Source organism: Haliotis rufescens, unplaced genomic scaffold, assembly GCF_023055435.1.
Source record: "Haliotis rufescens isolate VD_foot unplaced genomic scaffold, xgHalRufe1.0.p SCAF_9, whole genome shotgun sequence".
Taxonomy (NCBI): Eukaryota; Metazoa; Mollusca; class Gastropoda; order Lepetellida; family Haliotidae; genus Haliotis; species Haliotis rufescens.
In genome coordinates this window covers 21500683-21518790 of record NW_025964383.1, presented here as the reverse complement: position 1 = coordinate 21518790, position 18108 = coordinate 21500683, and the positions used below count along the sequence as shown (strand labels likewise).

Here is an 18108-nt window from a genome sequence, read left to right as displayed (position 1 = left end):
GCAGCCCCCTTCAGTTGTCCTATGTTCATACCCCCCCCCCCAACCCCCCAACCCCCCAACCCCAAATCCTACACACACACACATTCCCCCCCCCCCCCCCTTCCCATCCCCTGTCCCAACCCATTTCCCCGCCCCAACCCATTTCCCCGCCCACTCCCCATCCCCCACCCCTAATGTAATAAGTTACATCCCTTAGTATTAGGCTCCATTTCTGTCGTAAGGATATCATTGATTTGTCCTGGAAGAGGCATAGTACTGTGAATGTCAAGCCATGCACCCACCATCACCACTGCACCTCCCACTCTGCCCATCCCACTCTGCCCATCCCATCGTCTAGACACTGGGGTTATGGTAACAGGCAAGTATTACATATTTGTTACGAGGCAAATATTGCAAAAGGCAATACACTTGGTGAAATAAGTGACAGCAGCAATAACAACCAGACCCTACAATTAATGAAAGTGCACTCACGAATATCCAGAATTTTGTCACTGTTGAATGTCTTGAAAGAGGCCTGTCTCCATTCTGAATCCATTCTGAATCCGTTCTGAATCCAGAATCGTGTTCGAAGCTGGCAGGAATTCGGTGTTCACAAATAGGTACCCAGACCTCACTGGGCATGTACATGAGTCGTAAGTCGAAAAAGGCCTCGAGTCGCCCTAGTGTCACTGTTATAAAGAAACAGCCAGCCTTCTAGAAACTGTCTCCTCCTGAATCTTCTCAAACGATGACGCGTCCTGTGTTCGAAAACAACAAGGGGCAGACTATTCATTGCCACGACATTTTACGAGCACTTCAATAACATTTTACGAGCACTTCAATCAGTTGCTGCCACTGACGATCACTACAAATATATATACAGCAGCCTCTACTGCCACATAACAACATGTGGTGGTCGAGTGATCATCTTGTGCCTTCCACTTGAGACATGACACTTTGGACACTTATTGTGATACTTACATCCATATACCATCAGATTTTATGACGTCAAGTGCACTTAGAGTATCATGAGATCAGCACAATCTATATCCGGCAGCCAAATCAAAACAACTCTCTCCACCGGTGACTATCTTTGGAAGATTTGAATGACTTCAAACAATTTACAGTTTGCATGTGTAGGCTATTTCCTATAAAATGTATACCGTATTCGACGTAATAAGCTCCCAGGGCGCTCTCAGAATTAGAAATAGGGGGCTCTTATTAGAATATTATTTTGGTGAAAAAAAACAGAGTTGAAAGATAGTAAATTTCATGGTTTATGCTGACAGCCCGAAATATTCATATACGACTGATATATTTTTCTAGGATTTAATTGCCCATAATTAAGGATGCATATAACACACGAGTGCGTATTATACACGAATAAATAAGTCTTGCGTACATTGATCAATCGGAATGGGTGCTGATTGGGATTGTTCACTAGCCAATATATTAGCAAATATCGTGGTGGGCGCTTATTAGAGCGGGGCGCTTATTACGTCGAATACGGTAATTGTATTAATTTTCCATTCTGTCATTTGTACATGTGTGCTTAGAAGCGCAAGCAGACCAAAGAAGTGGAAATTTCCTCAAACTCATTAAAATTCTGATCTGTTACTCCGATGTGTGTGAATATTTGGCAACCCCTCCACTGATCATGTCAGCAACCTTTATCCAATCTTAATGAAGAATGCATGGGTTCTCAAGCCAATCAGATGGCAGCTTTCTAAAATGATTCATCATCATTTCTTTACTACCTTGATTCAAATGTTCCTATTAGAAAACCCATGCATTACATAAGTATTCCCTATGTAGTACCCTCTATTGGGTGTAGACATTAATGAAGCTTAGAAATAAAAGGGTTAGAAAATTTCCCTTGCAATATTTAAGTGCAGCCTTTATATTTTCCATTCGGAACTGCCTGTTTATGTTTGTTTCTTAGATACAGAAATCGGGTATGGTGATTTGAGAGTTCACCTGATAATGCTCACCATAGGGGATTTGTCAGATCTTCCTCTTCATCAGAGAGGCATCTTGTTGGAGATTGGAATTGACTAGAACACTGATAGACACGGACATTGGTCTGTTCATCTCAATCATGTCAAAATCTGGAATGTTTAAGTTTAATTTAGCCCATTTAGAATGTATGGAGATTTTTCTAGGGACTAGATTTCATTTTAAGTATTTGAGTAATTTTCATGAAAAATAAAAATTCAGTACATTTCACAAAACTAAATAAAATATTTTTTATTTATATTTTTTAAATCCAATTTAAATAATTCGCTATTTGAGTTGAATAAATCATTGTGAAATTTGAAACAATTTGGTCTTAGTTTGCCCTGAGCCTTGATAAATCACTGATGAAAATGTTTCATGTATACATGCAGTGTTTGAAATTAAGGATCAGCTTCAAGGGGTTCTGCTCAAAGCCCAAATTTTGAAAACTTCCTTAGATTTAAAATATGAAGCAGAAAATACTGATGATCCTAGGACCTGCCTTGAGTGTAGGATGAAGCATGTTCGAGGATTGTTATGATATTTAAAGCCCGCATCCATGGGATAAAATCGAAGGGCATCAGCACCAAGGTTTTATTTCAAAGAAAAGAGTCTTAAATGTCATAAGAGACCCAAGGGGAAGTGTTTTATCTAACTTATAAACAAAAAAAACAAAACTTAAAACAACATTTATCAACATTTTTATGTTTCAACATACTTTCCAGCAACCTAAGGAAACGGGCGTAAAATATATGTTGCTGGCGTATGGCACTTGAAAAAGACATTCTTAAAAGCATTTATCAGCCGCTTGGTTGTGTTCGATCCTAGGGAATATAAAGAAAACATTTGGCATTTCATTTTACATTTCATTACATTCTGTTAAAATGCAAAATCTATTCCTAGGGAGAAACATTCATATGTTACAATCTAAACGGAAGTTGTATTAATAAAATCAGCCCATCTGATATTATATAAAACCCTTCGGATATTGTATTAAGTCTCTGGTATATTATCACATCCCTGTTTATGAGATGTAACCTGACTGGAGAACAATAGGATGACGTCACTGGAGGTTTATGATGTCAGACAATGCATGCATCTTGAATGTCACTCTGACCTGTGATAAACAGGGGAGACAACTGACAAGCCTGTGAGGTCTGCAGTGAGATGAGTTCAATCTGTGAACATTTGCTTAGACCTCAGCTGACTGTTCAAGTGAGATATTTGTCAAAAAATGTTATGATTAATAATGCACCATGTAGTAGAATACATGTTTGTTGTTTGAATTTTATATCATGGTATTATACCCAGTTTTGATATTCATTTATACTGTGAATGCTGTGTGATATGTGAGTTGCATCAGATGCTTCATTATGCATGGCAGTGAGAATAAAATAATGATAATTATCATAATACTTTTTAAAAGTTGGTGCGCTTAGCTTCTGTGGCCAGTTTAGATAATTATTGTCTACTATTTTATGCAGTTATTCTGTCAAGTTGAAGTTGTGATAGTTCAGTTACAAGATGTTTAATGAGATTGTTATTGGCTGCTTTTATTGTAGCTGTAGATGTAGAGGATGCTGTCACAGATTGAGATGTTTTATCCTCGGCTAATGGAATGATTGTAAACAGTGATTGTATGTTATGAGCTGTTGGCTTTCTGCAAATTCTTCTATACAATGTGATGTATGTACGTATGTTGATAATGTTGAGGCTGGATGGTTCTTCCTTGTAGCAGGGTGGTTCTTCCTTGTAGCGGGATGGGTCTTCCTTGTAGCAGGGTGGGTCTTCCTTGTAGCGGGATGGGTCTTCCTTGTAGCAGGGTGGGTCTTCCTTGTACCAGGGTGGGTCGGCAAAATGTGTTACCTGGATTACCCATGACCCAGGGTTCCCTGATCTGTTGCAATGAATGTGTGATAAACTGTGTGGCATAATGGCAACTGAAACATGGACACTGGTTGGGTGAGTACTGTATTGTAGTATGGGTACCCGGGTCAGGTCTAATAATAGTAGAAGCTTGGGTACCCACTTCAGGTCAGATACTAGCAGCAGCATGGGTACCCGTATCAGGTCAGATACTAGTAGCAGCATAGGTACCCAGGTCAGGTCAGGTACTAGTAGCAGCATGAGTACCCGGGTCAGGTCAGATACTAGTAGCAGCATAGGTACCCAGGTCAGGTCAGGAACTAGTAGCAGCATGGGTACCCAGGTCAGGTACTTATAGCAGCATGGGTACCCGGGTCAGGTACTTATAGCAGCATAGGTACCCGGGTCAGGTCAGGTACTAGTAGCAGCATGGGTACCCGGGTCAGGTACTTATAGCAGCATGGGTACCCGGGTCAGGTCAGGTACTAGTAGCAACATGGGTACCCAGGTCAGGTCAGGTACTAGTAGCAGCATGGGTACCCGGGTCAAGTCAGGTACTAGTAGCAGCATTGGTACCCGGGTCAGGTCAGGTACTAGTAGCAACATGGCTACCCAGGTCAGGTCAGGTACTAGTAGCAGCATGGGTCAGGTCAGGTACTAGTAGCAGCATTGGTACCCGGGTCAGGTCAGGTACTAGTAGCAACATGGGTACCCAGGTCAGGTCAGGTACTTGTAGCAGCATGGGTACCCGGGTCAGGTCAGGTTCTTGTAGCAGCATGGGTACCCGGGTCAGGTCAGGTACTAGTAGCAACATGGGTACCCAGGTTAGGTCAGGTACTAGTAGCAGCATGGGTACCCAGGTCAGGTCAGGTACTAGTAGCAGCATGGGTACCCGGGTCAGGTCAGGTACTAGTAGCAACATGGGTACCCAGGTCAGGTCAGGTTCTTGTAGCAGCATGGGTACCCAGGTTAGGTCAGGTACTAGTAGCAACATGGGTACCCAGGTTAGGTGAGGTACTAGTAGCAGCATGGGTACCCAGGTCAGGTCAGGTACTAGTAGCAGCATGGGTACCCAGGTCAGGTCAGGTACTAGTAGCAACATGGGTACCCAGGTCAGGTCAGGTACTAGTAGCAGCATGGGTACCTGGGTCAGGTCAGGTACTAGTAGCAGCATGGGTACCCAGGTCAGGTCCGATACTAGTAGTAGCATGGGTACCCAGGTCAGGTCAGGTACTTGTAGCAACAAGGGTCACCGGGTCAGGTCCGATACTAGTAGCAGCATGGGTACCCGGGTCAGGTACTAGTAGCAACATGGGTACCCAGGTCAGGTCAGGTACTTGTAGCAGCATGGGTACCCAGGTCAGGTCAGGTTCTTGTAGCAGCATGGGTACCCAGGTTAGGTCAGGTACTAGTAGCAGCATGGGTACCCGGGTCAGGTCAGGTACTAGTAGCAGCATGGGTACCCAGGTCAGGTCAGGTACTAGTAGCAGCATGGGTACCCAGGTTAGGTCAGGTACTTGTAGCAGCATGGGTACCCAGGTCAGGTCAGGTTCTTGTAGCAGCATGGGTACCATGGTCAGGTCAGGTACTTGTAGCAGCATGGGTACCCGGGTCAGGTCAGGTACTAGTAGCAGCATGGGTACCCAGGTCAGGTCAGGTACTAGTAGCAGCATGGGTACCCAGGTCAGGTCAGGTACTAGTAGCAGCATAGGTCCCCAGGTCAGGTCAGGTACTAGTAGCAGCATGGGTACCCAGGTCAGGTCAGGTACTAGTAGCAGCATGGGTACCGGGGTCAGGTCAGGTACTAGTAGCAGCATGGGTACCTGGGTCAGGTCAGGTACTAGTAGCAGCATGGGTACCCAGGTCAGGTACGAGTATTAGCTTGGGTTTTCAAGTCAGGTACTCACAGTATGGGTACCTTGATAATCAGGTACTACCAGCATAGCTATCGGTGTCATGTTAGTAGCATGGGCACCAAGGTAGAACCATCTCAGCCAGCGTCCTGTATTTGTACAACTTGCACATTTCCCAGTCTGTTGCTGTTTCTGGGAAGTCTATACATTCCTGTTTCACTGTTGCTCACTGGACATTTTTATGCCAAAATATTTTTAACTTCCTGATGATATTTTATTAAAAACCTATTTTATTCACCTAATGTTTCTACCTGTGTTTCCCTGTAAATGTCTGATAATTGTGCAAACCTTTCTCTGTTGTTTGAATCAACACTAAGCCATAATGTGATAACAAGCAGGAACAGGAAAGCCAGACAGTGTTGGACATAACTCAGTACCCAAGCCCGTGACCAGTAACATTTTTAATGGGCAAGTGAAATATTGGTTCAAACTGGCTGAGTCTCAATGTAGTATTGACCTTCTTTATGTTGTATTTATTGAGCTGTTTTAACAAGGTAAGTTAAAGATATCTCAAGCTTTAAATAGATTAAACTTAGGGCAAATAATTAAAATATTTAATCATGTACGTTAATGCTCATCAAATCAAGTAAATGTTTCTGAACAACTGAAACATTTTGCAGGGGTACTCTAAATGATTTTTGAACCCACTTTTGTAGACTAAAGACTTTTTTCTTAAAATACGTAAAATACTGTATCAATATCCCTTATAAAGATAAGGTTGCTGTTCCTTATATTATGAGCTTCAGTATAGTTTCGGGGGCACTGGTGGCCCAGTTGTCTGTGCAGAGTTGTGTTCCTTTGGCTCGCCAGACACCTATGATTGTGGGATCTAATCCCGGTTCGCCCCGATTATGTTTCTAGGTTTGTCAGCACCATGCCTGTGCTCGTAGGTTTCACTGAAGTGTTAAACGTCTGAGACCTGCATCACTTGTGGTTTTCCTCCATCATTGAGCTGACAGGCCACGATACGACTGGAATATTGTTAAAAGCAGCGTTAAACCCAACTTACTCACTCAGTACAGTTTCACCATCCTGAATTTTGTGCAGATCACGAACTCCTATTACATGCTGAAATATAAGATGTTTCAGAATATCCCTAATTTCCTATCAACTCTGTGTCTTGTGTGTCTTGAGCACTAGTGTTAGTACAGTGTTTGATGTGTTTGTCTGCCTGTTTAATACTGCTGAATTTGTGAATGAATGGCAGTTGTCTATTGCTTCTATATATCCTGGTGTATATCTGGTGATTGTGTTGATTCATTCTGTCATCTGTCGAATATATCTTATATTGACATTTTTTCACATGAAACATTTTTTCAATATTTACATTTTGATTGAATTAATGTGTACTGTTTCCTCAATAGGGGAAATGGGACATCATGTATTGTTTTGTAGTGTTTAATAACTGTTGGCCACCTTGCTTGAGCTGAAAAGAACAGTGAAAGAACAGATTTTATTTCATGGTTAGTAGCTGTCCTGACATTGAACTGTAAAAACCTTATGAGATAAAAAAAAATACTATGCTTGATTGAAAAAATAAGTCCCTCAAATTTACAACAAATTACTATGTCAGTTTCTGTTTATGACACCACTTTTAACTTCTTCTGGGACAAATTATTTTGTTTTAGAACAATATCTATGGACTGAATTGTTTGTTCCTAACTATATTTCTACTTATTATTTAAGGATGAATTAATATTCAATCTCTTTTTAGATTTTTGTATTAATTTCATTATTTATCACACTGAGTGACAGGACCTAAGGTATTGAGATTGGCTCTGTTGTCTAGGTGTATGCCCAGATGTTCAGTGAAGGTGGCCATTGCTATGTCACAATATGTTTAACATAGACAGCACTCTGGTGAGAGAAAAAGTCAAATTCTCATTCATATGAACATATTTTATTAATAATTCATAATAATATCTGCAAGTTGTGATCGTTTCTTAAATTTTGTCCTAAAAGGACACTTATGACACCTTGTCCTTTTTTAAAGACAATTCAGGAATTCCAAGACTGGCCTGGAATCAGGGATATATCAGGAATTTTATTGTTTTAATCACAAAACCGTCATAGATATTTTCATGCTGGCCAATAGTTTTGTATTTTCAGACCAAATGACATTTTACCATCATTTTGTCCACTTATGACGATGTTTCTGCATAGACATATTAATTAGACCTCTACATGAACATAAATATATAGCCTGTCTGTGTGTGTATGTCATGTATATCATGTGTTATCTGTGTCGTTATCAAGCAGATATTTTACACAGATATATACATTTGATCCTGGTTTATAAATGGAAGCCCTGTTCCAGATATGCTGTAGCTAACATACTGCAGTATACCCTGTGTACCATCATGGATGCTAAATAATCTATGTTTATGGTCTATGATACCATGAAATATTTTTCTGGTGGATTTACCTGGATGCCAATATTTCAATTTGGAAATTTTAGTTTTGACTCCCTCAGTAATGTGCGTCTTTCATTACTCTAAAAAAATGTCTTTTGTATCAACATTGTTCACATATAGTCAATGTAGGGAGCTAGGTATGGTATTGGCCCACATAAACTCTATAGGTCTAGATCTAGAATCTATATTTATTTCAGTTCAGAGACCATAAAATATTAAATATGAAATATTTTATGGTCTCTGATAAGTTTCACAGTCCAAAAATTGAAAGGGAACCTATTTTCAATTTTTTAAAGTCATACTTGTCCGTCTGGCCAGAAGTTGCATTTGTTGTGATTTTTTGCTTTGAACACTAGACAATATAGGCTCACTCAAAGACGTATATATATATGTACGTCCGTGGCTCACTGAAAAATGTGATGTTGACAGATTGTGTGTCTCCAATATTAATTATGTATACTGTATCACATTTATGACTTTATGTCTTTGTAATAATAAAGGATAATTTTACAAATATATTTCCAATTTTTAGTTTCTTTGTGAATGCTTGTTTTATGTGGTGATTATGATCATATAGAAACGCGCTATTTACTGACATGGCTATATTTGGCGCGAAACCAAGCAAGGGAGATAACTCTTGCTTGGCAGTGTAGCTGGCTATGGATTTTATCATTTACGATTTAGTTCAACTCCTCATCAATATATTCGAATAATTCTCGGTGGTTGTCTCAACAGATGATGAACCTTCGCTATAGATGTAATGACCGGATTTAGTGTTGGAGTGTTGTACTTATAGCTTAATTTTCACATCGTGAGTCAGGCGGGCGTGTGGCGCAACGGATAACGCGTCTGACTACGGATCAGAAGATTCCAGGTTCGAATCCTGGCACGCTCGAACCTTTTTTTTAATTCAAAAGTGTTATTTTGAATGGGTTGAACGCATTTCGCCCCTGATCTAAATGTACTTTTTGAAATATGAAACTAATAAGTATATACTTCATGATACATTTATCCAAAATAGTAAATGTTGCTAGTGATGACGTTGGCGTGGACTATATTTCGTTGCACATATAATTGTCAGTTCTCATAGCCGGCCCTTAATGTTCAAGGACCGCCTCCGTGGTCTTGTGGTAGAGCGTCCGCCCGGAGAGCGGAAGGTCCAGGGTTCGATCCCGGGCCGCGTCATACAAAAAGACGTTAAAAGATTGTACTTGTTGTTACCCTGTCTGGCGCTCGGCATTAAGGGGCTAAAACAAGGACTGGTCGGCTCGGAGTCAGTATACTGTGTCTGAGTGGGGTATTCATGTTAAACTGCGGCATGGTATCTCAGTGAGCTAGCACTATAAATCGGCATCAGTCCGGACTAGTACAAGCAGCCACACACACACATACACGTGCATGCACGTCGCTATATAAGTGCAATAATCTTGGACGCGACGTTAAACTCAATTTCACCTCACCTTAATGTTCAAGGTCCCATGTGGTGATAAATTCCTGGTTATAATTGTTGCACAGCAAACGAAGATGGTAGTAGGAGACGACTAAATAAATCGCGAGATCAGGCTCTTGTAGTCGTACTCCAAAGAACCATTTATATATTCTGAAGCGCGCGCACTCACACACACGCACACACGCACGCACGCACGCACGCACACGCACGCACACACTCACACATGAGCCGCGCCGCAGGATAGCCCTTAAAGCGTTGGTTTTCACGTCGACGATCCGGGTTCGTTTCGATACATGGAAACACTGTTTGAAACCTATTCTTGGAGTGGATACACCGTTTGAAGCCTATTCTTGGAGTGGATACACCGTTTGAAGCCTATTCTTGGAGTGGATACACTGTTTGAAGCCTATTCTTGGAGTAGCAAAACATATGGCCATCACTAGGGGAGGGTCATAAAAAATAATATACATATTTGGGGAGGGTCATTAAAAAGTAAATTATGATAAAATATTTAGGGCTTTTTGCATTTTGTCTGTTCAGGGAGGGAGGTGAAAAAACGTACATTGACCTGTTAAGGGTCATCCAAAACTATGAAAGCATTAGGGGGTCGTTATTTTCAGTTCATTAGTGCATCATAAACCTCCGAGATGAGGTGAGGTGAAATGGGGTTTAACGTCGCGTTCAAGATTATTGCGCGTATATAGCGACGTCCATGAACCTGTGTGTGTTGGTATGTGGCTGCTTGTACTAGTCCGAACTAAAGCCGAGGTTATAGTGCTAGCTCACTGAGATACCATCCCGCAGTTTAACATGAATATCCCACTTAGATACAGTGACCCCGACTCCGAGCCGACCAGTCTTTGTTTCAGCCTCATAATGTCGAGCGCCAGGCAGGGTAACAAGTATCATCTTTTAACGTCGTTTGGTATGACGCGCCCGGGGATCGAACCCCCAACATTCCGCTCTTCGGACAGTCGCTCTACCACTAAATCCACGGTGGCGGTGCCAAAAAGGTCTGACACCTAGATTCCCCGATTTAATCCCATACACGAACCCCGTCCTGGTGTCATTGCCGCATAGTGTAAAAGCACAGTTAAACACTTGATAACTGAGAGGCGGATCCAGAATTGAGTAACGAAGTGAACTGAAACACTACCATGTGGTCTACACCACAACAACTCGCCGTGCAGTGCTGTGCCCCTTAAGCATCCTAGGTTTCGATTCCCTATTAACTTTGCTTTGAGATTCACCATAAGCTCAGTATTGAGGGGGGCACGGGTGGCCCAGTCGTCTAAGGCGTCGCGATTCGCTGTGCAGAGTTGCGTTCCTTGGGCACGCCAGAAACCTATGATTGTGGGTTCGAATCCCGGTTCGCCCCTATGATGTTTCTAGGTTTGTCAGCACCATACCCGTGCTCGTGGGTTTCACCGAAGCGGTAAACGTCACTCACTCAGTATTGAGGCGGAATCGAATATGTTCACAGCGCTCCGTTGTGGGCGACTATTGTGTGTCTGGTGGTCAGGCTCGGTGGTAGCACTGATAATACGCACACCCTGAAAGCGTGGGACGTTGCTCACAATATCAGTCATTGGTTTGTCTTGCCCAGACACTATATTATGTTTTGGCCGTCGTGATGTAGCTGTAACATTGTTGACTGCAGCGTGAAAGAACAAACGAACGCACAATCAGTGCTTGTACCAGTCAGGACTAACGCCGGTTTTATGGTGCTAGCCCACTGAGACATCCTACCGCAATTAACACGGATACACCTCTCCTACCCGACGAGTCTTTGTTTTATCCCCCTTAATGCCGAGTGCCAGGCTGGGTAACAACAAATACCGTATTTCAACGTCGTTTGGTATGACGCGGCCGGGGATCGAACCACCGAACTCCCGCTCTCCGGACAGACGCTCTATCCACTGGACAACGGAAGCGGCCTTCCACAATGGTGAAGAAACATTTCTCAAACCGTAGGTTATCATTCCCTTGCCCACTCGCTCACACATTCACTCAAGAAACGCCTGTCTTTGAAATAATTCGGGGCGGTCGGGTAGCCTAGTGGTCAAAGCGTTCGCTCATCACTTCACGCCGAAGACCCGGGTTCGATTCCCGACATGGGTACAATGTGTGAAGCCCCAAAAAGCGGCGTAAAATTAAACTCACTCACTCACTTTGAAATAATTCAAGGTAAAACAAATGTGAACAGGATACGTTTAATGTTCATGGCGTATGCAAGGAATAAACATGGTATGATCTGATACAATGATGTGTTAATTATGTATGAACGCAACACAGCAATAAATCAAGCACTCGTGTACATGCGTCTCCTTGAGACATCACTCCTGTTAGTAATGGCTTAATCATCCACGAAACGTTATTCTTAATTAAACTCTGAGACAACATCCCTTCACTCCCTTCACTCGCAAGTGAGATCAATTCATGAGAAAAAGGGGCAACGGGGTAGCCTAGTGGTTGAGGCGTTCGTTCTTCTTCACGCCAAAGACGGGTGTCATTGCCATTGTCCATTGGTACACGGTGTAAGAAGCTGGCTGACTGGGTTGACGTGAGCGTACGTCAACGTACTTCGACGGCGTTGACCGTTGCTCATTATATCAATCAATGGATTGTCTGGTCTTAACTCTATTTTTGTATAGCTGGAACACACACGCACACGCACACACACACACACACACACACACACACACACATGACTGTCGCCTTTCTAGTGACAACAGGCCCTTCCCTCAATGATCGATCCCCTATCTGATGGCTCCCGCCGTGATATTGCTGGAATATTGCTAAAAGCGGCGTAAAACCATACTCACTCACTCACTCACCCTGTTACTGTCAGGTATATACGAGATATACGAGTACGTGTATATGAGACAAACACTCTCTAAGCCGTGACGTACAGATAGATACCTGTTACCTAGATGTTGATACAGTGCGTTATCCTTCCTATGATGTGCACGGCACACTGCAGACAATGAGGAATATGAGGTGTAAATGTGTGTACGTGTTTGTCAATGGAAGACAACATTATCAGCGTCCACACAGTGACATCCAAGTATTGACTACTTCAACTGGATTGTCATTGTAAATACCCGGAGCATAAAAAAACAATCCTTGTCAAGCGTTGAGATCCACCCAGCCCGTTATTTCATACCCTGAAATATCCTTGTAGTGTCAACTACATCAAAACATCCAAAAATACAGCATAGATGAATGTCCATGTCTAGGGCTGGTGACACTGTTCATGGTTATCCGCACAAGGATAAATGTAAACTTTAAGATTACTGATTCCCTATTCAATAGTCTGTTACATGTCCAGGTTCTAGCGACAGCTCTATTTGGGAAAGGCCCTGAACAAGGATGTCGCATCACACAGCTGCAGGACCAAAATCGTTGCAACTCGGCTCCATCGACACTGTGACGTCATGACCATTCTCAACTTCATGTTTCCATTGAAAGACGTCAACTCAGTATTTGGAACCGGTATAAGTCACAAAGTCGACTTTGTATATTTGTGAAATGATTATCTGAGTACAGATATGTGTGTTAAGGAGTCCAATAGCAATAATGTCAGCAGGTCGAACTCTAGCTTGTAATATCCCAAAACACTCAGCCAACTCTCCATGACCTTGACCTAATTTGTCTTTTTCAAAACGAGGTCTTTTGTTTTGTGAATGTGATCTGTAAACTGATGCATTGCGGAGAATCCTTTTAATTTCATGTAGTCCAAGATGGTTATAATAGACTTCCCCTCATAGGATATCGGAATTTCCAAACTGATTGACTTGACATTGATCCTGTCGAAGTCTATAGTCTGTAGCAAGGCCATCTCCTTGCTATTGAGGTCAAGGCTGAGGAGATCGACGGTCTTTTGTCCCGTTGCTAGGAGCAACGTCGTTAGCCAGAAACATGGAACTGCCTTGACATCGTTGCGTTGTCTGCCTTCAAAATATCCAAGGCGTTCATCACTCTTCTCCGGCCGCTGAGAAGAGAGAAATAAGTATTTTGTTTATTTCATTAATTTTGTTGTTTCAAATACCTGCAAACACCTGGAAAAATGAAAAGAACCACCCCTTCTTTGTGGTCTAGAACTTCCCTGTATCTTTTGGAAATATCTACAATGACATTGATCTCATTTTGATAAATAAAGATACCCCGGATACCGCCTGGCCAGTTGGTTTAATGACACTGTATGTATATCAATACGGGGGCCACTACACTCCGTGCTTCTTTGGATAGGACTCATCACTGGGCTTGCTGACTTCGTTGATGCATGTCATCGTATCCCAATTGCGTTGATCGATGCTCATGTTGTAAATCACTGTATGGTCTGGTCCAGACTGGATTATTTACAGACCTCACTCACATAGATGGAGTACGGTGTAAAACAACAAACAAACAAACATAGTTCATTAAGGAATACCTACACCATAGTTCTCTATGTCTGTGCGCACGCATGCGTTGATGGAATGCGCCTTCCGGTTTTTCTTGACAATCTGGAGGTAGCGGTCCCTGTTCGGCTCCACCAACAGACCCCGCCAGTGTCGCAGCCTCTCGAACATCAGAGTCACCGACTTGGACTCGCCGTCGAAGGCCCCGCAATCAACGAAGAAGCCGTTCTCCTGGGGACAAATGAAGAACAAACTTATATTTGTTTGACAATTGTAAGACGTGTAAATGGCAGAGAAGTAGCCCTTTTCCTCTGACCATTGCATTCTTTGGACTCCTGTCATGAGTAAAGGCATACGTATGGCTAAATGACTCATAAATGCTGATTTCTCGAACTTCCAATGAAAATCCAAGTATGAGCAAGGCCGTGACCTAACATTACTTTTTTACCTTATATTTGTAATGTTTTATTTACATCTATGATAATCAGCTTCGGTCGAAGACTGGCTGATGTTCAAATGTCAGAAAAACGCTTCCCGAAAAGCTGTAACCAAGCGGGACCGTGCTGTAACGTTGAGATATCAGGACACTGGAGACAGCGAGGCATTGCGGGACCGTGCTGTAACGTTGAGATATCAGGACACTGGAGACAGCGAGGCATTGCGGGACCGTGCTGTAACGTTGAGATATCAGGACACTGGAGACAGCGAGGCATTGCGGGACCGTGCTGTAACGTTGAGATATCAGGACACTGGAGACAGCGAGGCATTGCGGGACCGTGCTGTAACGTTGAGATATCAGGACACTGGAGACAGCGAGGCATGGACAACCAGACATATCAGTCAGTGAGTTGGGTTTAACGCCGCTTTTAACAGTATTCCAGTGATATCACGGCGTGTCAGCTTAATGTGGGAGGAAAGCCCGAAGTGATGTAGGTCTCAGACGTTTACCACTACGGTGAAACTCACGAGCACGGGTATGGTGCTGACAAACCTAGAAACATCATAGGGGCGAACCGGGATTCGAACCCGCAATCATAGCTTTCTGGCGTGCCCAAGGGACGCAACTCTGCACAGGGAATCGCGGCGCCTTAGATGACTGGGCCACCAGTGTCCCCACCAGACATATCAAGTAACTGTCTTGTGGATTCATAGCAATACGATTGCATACACCAGGAATTAGGACACACAACGTATTTCGCAGGCAATAATCAATAACAATTGTGAGACATTAGTACAGTGTGCACGTATGTAAGACTGGCAACAGATGTACATGTCATTATGAGGCATAGCAGCAAGCAGTACATGCAACCGTTGAAATGAACAAAGTCATTCATATGAACACATGTGATAACATTCATGACAATGCAGGCCCGTGTAGATCCGGGATAGAATAGCATTAATCATTAATCTTCACCAACCCATGCTTGCTGTGAAAGGCGACTATGCTTGTCGTAAGTGGCGACTAACGGGATCGGGTGGTCAGGCTCGCTGACTTGGTTTATGCATGTCATCGATCCCAATTGCGTGGATCAATGTTCATGGTGTCAATCACTGGGTTGTCTGGCCCAGACTCGATTATTTACAGACCGTCGTCATATAGCTGGAATATTGCTGAGTGCGGCGTTGAACAACAAACAAACAAAACAAAACATGACAATGCACCATGCGGAAAATTATGCGGATCCTGTGGGCCATAAAATGCCGTTATTTCCGAGTGATTAATTCTGTTAAAAGTGTATGCTTGTTGTCCGCTAATAAAGACATGGACTATATCATTAAAAGATGCGTCTGATTAAATATAAAACGTCAACGACAGCGTATTTACTGATTTTCTTGAAACTGAAAACGATCTACTAATTAGGAAATAAACCTACCGTGTTTTGAAATTTGAGGTAGTACCACTGTAGAGTAGATACCTCTTGTTATTATTTGGAAGCGTTTCAGACCTGAACAGTGAAACGTAAAGTATGGCCCCTGGAGTGTCTGCGATTTGTATTGTAGCAATCCGTTAATACACACCATTTCTCACTTAATCGTAGAATTAAATTCACTAACATTTTAATTCAAAATTAATTCTAAATGAAGTAAACTCATCTTTAATGCAGTTGTACCATCCCTGTGAAATTAATAACAACATAAGTGATTGCTATGAAAACCCTCAGCATGTTTGTTTGTTTGTTTGTTTGTTTTGTCTCAGTGATGTATTTCATCCACGTGATGTACCAAGGCCTCGGCGTCGTCCATGAATATTCATGCCTTGTTTTATGCAGAACGTTTCATGTTTTAAGCTGGAGAGAACAACGCCCATACGTCTTCCTGACGTGACACGAGTGTAGGTATAATTAACTTGGCACCTGCACGACCATAATACAGGTGTATACTTGGGGTTTATGTTGTAAGGGAGCGTATATGAATAATCATCTTCCCTTTGAATAATAACCCCACCCCTTAGAATAATACCCCCCTTTGAACAACAACATCCCCTTTGAATAAAAACCTCCCTTTGTTTGTTTGTTTGTTGTTTAACGCTGCACTCAGCAATATTCCAGCTATATGACGGCGGTCTGTAAATAATCGAGTCTGGACCAGACAATCCAGTGATAAATAACATGAGCATCGATCTTGGCAATTAAGATGCGATGACATGCATCAACCAAGTCAGCGAGCCTGACAACCCAATCACGTTTGTCGCCTCTAACGACAAGCATGGGTTGCTGAAGACCTATTCTTCCCCGGATCTTCACGGGACTCTTTGAATAACAACTTCTTTTATAAATAACAACCCCCCCTTTGTTATTCAAAGGGAAGCTTGTTATTCCAAACTCCTTTGGGAATAACAAACTCCCTTTGGAATAACAAACTCCTTTGGGAATAACAACCTTCTCTTTAAATAACAACCTCCTCTTTAAATAACAACCTCTCCTTGAAATAACAAGCTCCCCTTGGAATAACAACCTCCTCTTTGAGTAACAACCTCCCTTTTTAATAACACATTCCCCTTGGAATAACAACCTCCCTTTGAATAACTCCCCTTGGAATAACCACCTTCCCTTTGGAATAACAACCCCCCTCTTTGAATAACCAACTTCCCCCCCCCCACCACACACACACACACACACACCCTCTTTGAAAAACCACCTTCCCTTTGGAATTACAACCCCCTCTTTGAATAACAACCTCCCTTTTGAATAACAACCTCCCCTTTGGAATAACGACCCCTCTTTGAATAACAACCTCCCTTTTGAATAACAGCCTCCCCTTTGGGATAACAAACTCCCTTTTTAATAACACATTCCCCTTGGAATAACAACCTCCCTTTGAATAACAACCTCCCCTTTGGAATAACGACCCCTCTTTGAATAACAACCTCCCTTTTGAATAACAGCCTCCCCTTTGGGATAACAAACTCCCTTTGGAATAACAACCTCCTCTTTGAATAACTCCCCTCGCTAATGTCATGGTAACCGGTATCGCCACAATGGTCTGCAAAGCATTGTGATGTAATTTTATTGCAGCAATATCCCCCGGAAGACATAGAGTATATTTCATGTGTCTCGTGAAATATCATGTTTCTCTCATCTCGTGACGTGGAAAAGGAAATATTTTCACTTCTTTGACCCGTCACGAGATGAAAGAATCATAATATTTCACGAGACATGGAATATCCCATTTATTATATACTTTTTGTGTAGTTGTCAACCGGATTTTGTTTTCATTACAAATGTAAAACCTTGAAACATTGACACGCAGTGACATTTCACCACCCCTTGTAATTGCGACTTAAGAAGTAGTTCCGAGTTTGCAATCTTAACAAAAATAAACAAAAGTAACAAAAAATATTTGAGGTCACTAAAATTCTTTATCATACACTTGGATATAATTGTATACGAAATCAACTTTAAAAAATATATTCTTGAAAGATACGAGACCGCTGTTGGAAGCGAAGGAATACACGCTTGTCAAACTGTGTTGAGTGTATAGCTTATATACCTAAGTATTCATTAATCACGAATATAAAGCATGTGTAGAAACCTTTTTAAGAATCCTTTAAGTAACAAAAATGGCGCTTTGCGAAATAAACACTCTCG

General features: G+C 42.2%; 2 protein-coding genes and 1 non-coding gene across 12 annotated transcripts in view; 2 read left to right on the top strand and 1 right to left on the bottom strand.

Moving 5' to 3' along the window:
* Nucleotides 1–4014: 4014 nt before the first annotated feature.
* On the top strand, nucleotides 4015–6344 carry LOC125377424 (protein rtoA-like). 7 transcript variants are annotated; one of them, XM_048390667.1, is made up of 4 exons: nucleotides 4015–4286; nucleotides 4318–4389; nucleotides 4490–4746; nucleotides 5138–6344. In XM_048390667.1, the coding sequence occupies exons 1-4, from the start codon at nucleotides 4270–4272 to the stop codon at nucleotides 5719–5721; spliced, it is 930 nt and encodes a 309-aa protein (XP_048246624.1). In that variant the 5' UTR covers nucleotides 4015–4269; the 3' UTR covers nucleotides 5722–6344. The 7 variants fall into 7 exon arrangements, 4 of the variants coding, with proteins under 4 accessions (XP_048246624.1, XP_048246625.1, XP_048246621.1 ...); XM_048390668.1 differs by lacking the exon at nucleotides 4318–4389 and having other exon boundaries at nucleotides 4015–4183; nucleotides 4557–4746; XM_048390664.1 differs by lacking the exon at nucleotides 4318–4389 and having other exon boundaries at nucleotides 4015–4188.
* A 2645-nt stretch (nucleotides 6345–8989) lies between these two features.
* On the top strand, nucleotides 8990–9062 carry Trnar-acg. Its single transcript has one exon. It is a non-coding gene; the product is annotated as a tRNA-Arg (tRNA).
* Nucleotides 9063–11816: 2754 nt separating this feature from the next.
* LOC124144710 overlaps nucleotides 11817–18108 on the bottom strand; it is a 37055-nt gene continuing 30763 nt past the window's right edge. For all 4 annotated transcript variants that reach the window (XM_046514249.2, XM_046514250.2, XM_048390877.1 and 1 more), the window contains exons 3-4: nucleotides 14057–14251; nucleotides 11817–13611 (exon numbers count right to left, since the gene is read on the bottom strand). In XM_046514249.2, coding sequence (XP_046370205.1) covers nucleotides 13264–13611; nucleotides 14057–14251 — 543 coding nt within the window. In that variant the 3' untranslated portion in view covers nucleotides 11817–13263. The remainder of the gene's footprint in view (nucleotides 13612–14056; nucleotides 14252–18108) is intronic.

Coding starts and splice junctions, on each gene's coding strand:
- LOC125377424 (XM_048390664.1), top strand. CDS start 4,028: ATGGGTACCCGTATCAGGTCAGATACTAGTAGCAGCATAGGTACCCAG. Junction 4,189..4,489: donor AGCATGGGTACCCAGGTCAG/GTACTTATAGCA, acceptor AGCATGGGTCAG/GTCAGGTACTAGTAGCAGCA. Junction 4,747..5,137: donor GGGTACCCGGGTCAGGTCAG/GTACTAGTAGCA, acceptor TACCCGGGTCAG/GTACTAGTAGCAACATGGGT.